General features: G+C 46.9%; 1 protein-coding gene across 8 annotated transcripts in view; it reads left to right on the top strand.

The window, feature by feature from the left end:
* Positions 1-541: 541 nt before the first annotated feature.
* The window catches only part of AGFG1 (ArfGAP with FG repeats 1), a 165,322-nt gene continuing 157,103 nt past the window's right edge, over positions 542-8,760 (top strand). For all 8 annotated transcript variants that reach the window (XM_082249596.1, XM_082249595.1, XM_082249601.1 and 5 more), the window contains exon 1: positions 542-806. In XM_082249596.1, coding sequence (XP_082105722.1) covers positions 640-806 — 167 coding nt within the window. In that variant the 5' untranslated portion in view covers positions 542-639. The remainder of the gene's footprint in view (positions 807-8,760) is intronic.

Raw genomic sequence — 8,760 nt, 5'->3', positions numbered from 1 at the left:
ATAAACAGCTCTGGTAGACAAATGGTTACAGGTTTATGAAAGTTCCAATGACTCCCCCGTCCATTGAAATGTCAGTCTCCATCAGTCTCATAATTTTCTTCATTTTCTTAACTGTTGTTACATGTACCAAGCAATGAGTCAGAAGTAACAAATAATTGTAAATGTTATTGTTGAAATTGTTAACTTAAAATTCCAATAAAAATTACTTAAAAAAAAAAAAAGAAATGTCAGTCTCCAGACGCAATGGGGAGAGGCTGATATTTCCAGAACAGGGACAAGCACGGCTCGCTTCCCATTGGGTTGCTAGGCAACCAGTAAAGGAATCCGGAAGTATCGAGTGCAACTTCCGGCTCCCTCCCCCGTGACGTTGGGACGGGTGCATTTTTTTCGCCTTCCCTTTCCATTGTGAATGCTCAGGAAAGTTCAGCCGAACACCCGCCCCATCCTTCTACTCCCGCTCCGCGTCCCTCAGTGTGATTCTCCTATCTGCCGAACTCGCCCCTCACGTCACTACGCCCCGCCCTGCGCAACGTCACCCTTACTCTCCGCCCACCCCGCACACGTCACTGGCCCTTGACTGTGCCTGCTAGGTGCCGCCCGGTGTCTCCCGGTGTGAAGCCCCCGCCCGGGTACTGCACCATGGCGGCCAGCGCCAAACGGAAGCAGGAGGAGAAGCACCTGAAGCTGCTGCGGGAGATGACCAGCCTCCCTCACAACCGCAAGTGCTTCGACTGTGACCAGCGCGGCCCGACCTACGCCAATATGACGACGGGCTCCTTCGTGTGTACGTCCTGCTCCGGCATCCTGTGAGTATGTGTGTCCCCGTGTATGTCCCCATGTATGTGTGCTCTCCCCGTCCTCCGCAATGACAGGCCAGACTCAGGCCCTCCACACTGCCTGTCATCTTCCTACAGCTGTACAGCCACAGGTTGTCTGGGGCCCTCCATTCATATCTATCACATGTCTGTCAGTGCAGGCATCCCCCTACTATTCATACTGGGGTCCCCTCCTTATACTGTCTCAGTATTGTCTATAGTAATCAATGGGTGTCATGTTATTCCTCTGATTCCCTGTCTGCCAGTGCCGGTACCCCCTCTACATATCTGAGCACAGGGGTGTCCTCCATTCATACTGGGGTGTCCTTATACTGCCTCAGCATTGTCTATAGTAATCAATGGGTGTCATGTTATTCCTCTGATTCCCTGTCTGCCAGTGCCGGTACCCCCTCTACATATCTGAGCACAGGGGTGTCCTCCATCCATACTGGGTTCCCCTCCTTATACTGCCTCAGCATTGTCTATAGTAATCAATGGGTGTCATGTTATTCCTCTGATTCCCTGTCTGCCAGTGCCGGTACCCCCTCTACATATCTGAGCACAGGGGTGTCCTCCATCCATACTGGGGTCCCCTCCTTATACTGCCTCAGTATTGTCTATAGTAATCAATGGGTGTCATGTTATTCCTCTGATTCCCTGTCTGCCAGTGCCGGTACCCCCTCTACATATCTGAGCACAGGGGTGTCCTCTATCCATACTGGGGTCCCCTCCTTATACTGCCTCAGCATTGTCTATAGTAATCAATGGGTGTCATGTTATTCCTCTGATTCCCTGTCTGCCAGTGCCGGTACCCCCTCTACATATCTGAGCACAGGGGTGTCCTCCATCCATACTGGGCTCCCCTCCTTATACTGCCTCAGCATTGTCTATAGTAATCAATGGGTGTCATGTTATTCCTCTGATTCCCTGTCTGCCAGTGCCGGTACCCCCTCTACATATCTGAGCACAGGGGTGTCCTCCATCCATACTGGGGTCCCCTCCTTATACTGCCTCAGTATTGTCTATAGTAATCAATGGGTGACATGTTATTCCTCTGATTCCCTGTCTGCCAGTGCCGGTACCCCCTCTACATATCTGAGCACAGGGGTGTCCTCTATCCATACTGGGGTCCCCTCCTTATACTGCCTCAGCATTGTCTATAGTAATCAATGGGTGTCATGTTATTCCTCTGATTCCCTGTCTGCCAGTGCCGGTACCCCCTCTACATATCTGAGCACAGGGGTGTCCTCCATCCATACTGGGGTCCCCTCCTTATACTGCCTCAGTATTGTCTATAGTAATCAATGGGTGACATGTTATTCCTCTGATTCCCTGTCTGCCAGTGCCGGTACCCCCTCTACATATCTGAGCACAGGGGTGTCCTCTATCCATACTGGGGTCCCCTCCTTATACTGCCTCAGCATTGTCTATAGTAATCAATGGGTGTCATGTTATTCCTCTGATTCCCTGTCTGCCAGTGCAGATACCCCCTCTACATATCTGAGCACAGGGGTGTCCTCTATCCATACTGGGGTCCCCTCCTTATACTGCCTCAGCATTGTCTATAGTAATCAATGGGTGTCATGTTATTCCTCTGATTCCCTGTCTGCCAGTGCCGGTACCCCCTCTACACATCTGAGCACAGGGGTGTCCTCTATCCATACTGGGGTCCCCTCCTTATACTGCCTCAGCATTGTCTATAGTAATCAATGGGTGTCATGTTATTCCTCTGATTCCCTGTCTGCCAGTGCAGGTACACCCTCTACGTATCTGAGCACAGGGGTGTCCTCTATCCATACTGGGGTCCCCTCACTGCCTGTCCGTTCTCATCCGATCTGCCAGATGGATGGAAAATAGGGTTTCCATCTGTCTGGATTTCACGGACAGGATCGGATAGCAGCGGGTGTCAGCGGACATGTCTCCGCTGACTTCCGATGCCCTATAGCAGTGGTGGCGAACCTTGGCACCCCAGATGTTTTGGAACTACATTTCCCATGATGCTCAACTACACTGCAGAGTGAATAAGCATCATGGAAAATGTAGTTACAAAACATCTGGAGTGCCAAGGTTCGCCATCACTGCCCTATAGAGATACATGGAGCATCCGATCAGGTCCTTCTGAAAAACTGACTATCGGATTGGATTGCAAGTGTGAAAGGGGCCTTATACAATAAGAATCGGAGGGCCCTGCTCGTTAGAGCTTACAATCTATTCATATTGGGCTCCCCTCCTTATACTGCCTTAGCATTGTCTATAGTAATCAATGCATGGCACAGGGGTGTCATGTGATTCCTCTGATTCCGTGTTTTTCAGTGCCGGTACCCCCTCTTCACATCTGAGCACAGGAGTATCCTCCATCCATACTGGGGTCCCCTCCCTATACTGCCTTAGCATTGTCGTATATAGTAATTAATGGGTGGCACAGGGCTGTCATGTTGTTCTTCTGATTCCCTGTGTGTCAGTGCAGGTACCCCCTGTACACATCTGAGCACAGGGGTGTCCCCCATCCATACTGGGGTCCTCTCCCTATGCTGGCTTATTATTGTCTATAGCACTCTATTATATGCAGCACGATTCCCTGTCTGTCAGTGCAGGTACTCCCCCCCCCCCCCCCCCCAACGTACGCATCTGAGCACAGGGGTGTCCCCCATCCATCCTGGATACTGGGGTTCCCTCTCTATGCTGGCTTATTATTATCATCTATAGCACTCTATTATATGCAGCATGATTCCCTGTCTGTCAGTGCAGGTACTCCCCCCCCCCCCCCCCCCCCCAACGTACGCATCTGAGCACAGGGGTGTCCTCCATCATATTGGGGCCCCCTCCCTTAACAGGGTTGCTTTTGCCTATAGTACTGCATTAGATCTGTATTAAACCAAAAAATTTAACCGTTTGCAGGTTTCAAATCATTAGATGTGGTGGCTGCATTTGTTTTTCTTTTTTTATAGGCTTTTATCACCCCTCTGTTTTCACCTGGTGATCTGGCCAGTAACACACCTCCTGTATTAGTGGGACACAACTCTGAATGAAGGCGCGCAGGAGGTATGGCAGACAGCAGCATTGCATTGTCTGTCTGTTGGGAAGGAAGGGGAATGTTAGATGTACTAGCAGATTTAAAAACACTAACAAATTGAAAGTGGTTGTAAATGCTTAAGTGTTTTTTTTTTTTTTACCTTAAGGTGTAAGTTTAGGCAAAAATTAATGAACTCTAATCCTACTTTGTGCCACATTCTAAGACTAATCTATCTAGCCCTGTAAAGAAAAAAATTGGTGTACTTATTTTACAGCTGATCCAGTGGCAGATGCTGTGTGCAGGAGAGAAGCAACTATGGCTGAGAAATGCCTAGGAAGTGACGTCACCCATAGACTTACTATGGGGCTTCTGTTGCTGGCTACCTCTCCTGCACACTCCTACACAGTGAAGCCGCCACTGACAGCTCAGCATGGGACCAGCTTCAGAACCGGTAAATACAGCGATTTTTGCTTTTCAGGCTTAGAATGTGGCATGGAGTAGTATTAGTTAGATTTTGTCTAAACTTCCACTTTTATGCATTCTAAAACCTTCTGCGTGCAGCTCCCCTCCCATACTTACCTAAGCCCCATCTCGATCCAGCACTGTTCTAAAGTGCCCCCCTCCTCATTGGCCCAGAGACAGCAGCAGGAGCAATTGCCTCCTCCTGCTGTCTTTCGCAGCCAGTGAGCAGAGAGTTGGGGGGGTCTATGGACATGCAGAGCGCTCTCGGGAATCAAGCCTGCAGGAGTACCCTATAGCAAGCAACTTGCAATTGTGGGTACTTTGGGGGGGGGTTTGAGCCAGGACTGCCAGCAGGAGACCCGAGAAGTGGAGGATCAGGGCTGCTTTGTACCAAAACGATTACACAGAGAATGAACTTATAACATGTTTTTAAAAAATAAAATCTAGTGCTTTACAATCACTCGAAAACCAAAAACCCTAGCTAATACTTTAGAATCCGTTACAGCAACATTTTTGTTTTCCTTTTGTGATAATGTTTTTAAAGGAATAAAAGATGATCATTGTAAGCCTCCTTGTCAGACTCAGTGGTAAATGGTTTGTCTCAACACTTTTAACTTGTACATCTGCAGGACTGCTTGTTCTGTTGAAAAAGAGATTTATTGGCCAGATCACCCGGTGAAAATTCAAGAAAGAAACCCTTTGCCCCTGTTTACACCAGTGCGACTTGTCATGCAATTTGATTCCAAATCTCAGGACAAGTCACACCGTTGTTGGCAATGCAACTGTTCATAGCTGTGTGACTTTGCGGTGCCATGCCAATAGGAAAAAGGTTCCGGCACTACTTTTGCATTTTCAGGTGCAACTTGCATAGACCTCTGTGCATGAAGTCTCACAGATGTCATCCAAGTTGCACCTGAAATCCCACTGACCCGTAGCTTTGAAATAGCGCTACTTTAAAGCGGAGTTCCACCCTGGGAATCCTTTTTTTAATAAAAATACCCCCGGGACAGTCAGGGCTAGTACATTCCACAATGGCTAGCCTCTGATCTGTCCCGGGTTGCACTTACCTTTTAGAAGAAATACTTACCTTGAAAAAGTATTGTCCAGCGCTGCCATCTCAGGTGTGGGCAGCTTGAAGCCAGCGCGATCCTCTTCTGCGTCCTCTTCTGTCCTTTTCGGTCCCACGATGCACTGCACCGACCCCGCCGTCACTTCCGGGCTGCAGCGTCATCCCTGCACAGCTTCTGGGCATGCCCAGAAGCTGTTTAGAAGGGAATGACGGCTCATTGATTCCTGGGAGCAATGACGTTCAGCTCCCAGGAATCATTGCAAAGCCAGGAAGTGACGAATCGCCGTGGCTGCCGAGGGGAGGAAGAGGAATTAAGGTAAGTATATTTTCTTCTATACGAAGTAAGTAAAGAAAAAAAAAAAATTGCGATTTATCCATTTGTTTCTCAGGTGACCCGGAGCTAGAAGATGGAGGTAAGTATAAATTTAGGGTGGAACTCCACTTTAAGTGATGTAGCACAATTTCAAAATCGCATTCAATGTGAACCAGGGCTGAAAAGAAAATGAATAGAGCCATCACATATACCAATTGGTAAGCTGCACTATAATGTTTGATTTTGGGTTTAAATGCAGCAGATTTCCAAGGAGCGTGATGTAATAATAAAGCCAATAATGCTCATTAGAAGTTTTCTGTCTGTCGGTGCAGATACAGATCTGAGTCCTGCATTCATTCTGGGGTTCTCTTCTTATCACCTATAGTACTCAATAGAATGCAGCACATGGCTGAGGAATGCCACAAAATTCCTCTGGTTTCCAATCTGTCAGTGCAGATACCCCCTGTACAGATCTAAAAGTAGGGGTCCTCCATTAATTCTGGTCCTCTTTCCTTATACTCCTTAATATGCAGCACATGGCTGAGGAATGTCATGCTGCTTTCTGTCTGCCAGTGCTGGTAACCCCCCCCCCCCCAATGTACAGGCCTGAGCACTGGGGAGTCCTCCATTTTGTACTGGGGTTCTCTCCCTATAATGGCTTATTGTCTATAGTGTTCAATAAGATGCAGCACATGGCTGAGGAACATCATATTATTTACTGCCTGTTAGTGCAGGTACCCCCCCACCTGTACAGATCTAAGCACAGGGGTGTCCTACCTTCATACTGGGGTCCTCTTCCTATGGGGGGGGGGGGTGTTTATTGATCTAGTGCTCGATTATAGGCTACATCTCTGAGAAATGTCACATTTATTGCCTGCGAAAAAAAGTCCCAAACAGAACTGCACAGTCCTGACAGTGCTGGGATTTGGCAGAGACTTTGTCTGTGCATGCTGAGGGGATCCCTACACATGCCACTGGATCGGGGGGTTTAGGACCTTGAAGAGATCAGTGTCATTTGTACACAGAATCTCCTGTGTATTCATATTGTGGGTGTCTGCCAGTTTCCAGTTACCCAGCAGAGGCTGCGTCCTGTCTGCATGCATGGCACACACATGGCCCTCTGTAAAACACGCCTCCTGCTATGTGTGATGTAAACATCCCAGGAGGCAGCGGGGGTCCTATGTCATTCTTACCTAGGCAAAGAAGTGTTAGTCTGCAGAACAAAAAAAGTACAAAATGTTTCTGAATATGAGGAAATGTTCTCAAATTGTGTAAGGAGGGCAGGAAACAGAAGCGGTTTAATGGGTGAAGGTCCACTTTAACTTCAGGGGGGTGCCTGCAGTGACCACAAGCGATAATGCTACATAACCATAAGATGTGTCCACAGTTTATTGTGAATGCATCATGCTTATGTCACACAGGTGTCACTGCCGTGCCAATGTTTTGGGTCCTGGTGAGGTCTTCTTCCTGAGCCTTGTGAGGCCTCATAATGGCATTGCAGTGTCGCCTACACATGACATGATTATGATACTTGCACAGTAAGGCCCTTCCACACATATGGATGGTTCGTTTCATCAGTTCAGTCACGTTTCTTTTGTCATCAGTTTTTTTCAGTCAACATCCGTTTGTCGTCCGATCCTTTTTTTTGTCAGATGAAAAATAGGGCTTTCATCCGTTCAAAAAAAGGATGTTGACGGAAGCGGATAGAAATGGATGATCATCCATTGTCATCCGTTTTTCCATAGGAATCCATTATTGTCCGTTTTTTTCATCCTTCAACGGATGGATAAAAAACGGACCAACAGTCTGTATGTGTGAAAGGGGCCTCTTCTGGCGTGCTGGAGACTTCTTACTCTTTTTCATGTTATTTGCTTGGTGTCTGTCCAGTGCAGATATCCCCTGTACAGACCTGAGCACAGAGGTGCCCTACATTCATCCTGGGGTCCATGTCCTATACTTGGGGGATCAGTGTATAGTTTTCCACAAAAGGCAATGGATGGCGGATGAGTGTCATGATATTTTCCTGGTTTCCTGCCTGTCGGTGATTGTATGGGCAATAGTATTTCTGCACACTCAGTGGAGCAGGGAATATTCTATCCATCCATAGTAGGGTTTTCCTGGGGGTGTCTATGGGTATTCTTCATTTCTTTGTCAGGATGTTGCACTGCGAGGTTATTAATCTATTAATGTGGTCAAGGTGTGTATTACTGAGAGAAAATGTCATCCATCTACACTGTACTGATTAGGGACTTGGCGTATTCGGTTTTCATATCTGTTTTTAAATTGGGAATTTTACCCTTTATTGGGGTTAGCAAATACATCTCTAGGCATTGTTGAGGTGTGTCAGGTTATTGCATTGCATTGTACTTGCTGGTTATCTTGTAATTGTCACCTAATTATTGGATTGTAATTTAGGATTGGACATGCTACAGATAATAGCTTGGGAATGTTTCTAAATATTGATTTGGTCATGGTTTGTGACCATTGACCAAAGCTGTTCTTTGTGTGACAATGCTTCATTTGAGTAATTGCTCTTTAATTTATATAAAGGGTGGCTTAGTGATTAGCCAAATGCGTTGCAGCACTGGGGTTTGATTCCTCTTTGAAACCTCCTGCGACAATGGAAAAGCAGAAGAGGGAGAACAGACAGCTGGCTGATGAATGAGCGAATGAAAACCAGAACAGTGGCTTTCTGGTCAGGTGTGCTGGTAACCATTCTAAATTTCCTGCATGGAGGTGCTATCCACCAATTCATTTACAGCTCCCTGCATAAACCGTGATCTATACAATACAACTACCTCCAAAAAATTCACTAAGAAAATTCTATAGCAAAGGCTCAAAGTGTATCAGACATGGTACCCAGAGGGCAAGTCAGTCCATAGAATCACTGAGTCGGATACCACTGAACTGGTATATGCTGTGCATACAGCTATGTAAGGTACAGTGATATAAAAAGGTTTCTTGCGCCTTATCATTCTCTACACTGAATTATCTGTGAGCATGTGTAAATTGGCATGTTTTGGAAAAGTTCAGGCGATACATCTTTGATAATGTTGAGAAGAAGGAAGATCTTCTCTTAGATTGGGTT

The sequence above is a fragment of the Pelophylax lessonae genome (assembly GCF_965119305.1).
Source record: "Pelophylax lessonae genome assembly, chromosome: 3".
Taxonomy (NCBI): domain Eukaryota; kingdom Metazoa; phylum Chordata; class Amphibia; order Anura; family Ranidae; genus Pelophylax; species Pelophylax lessonae.
Note: the sequence above shows the minus strand (reverse complement) of the source record. Positions and strands in the feature narration are given on the sequence as shown.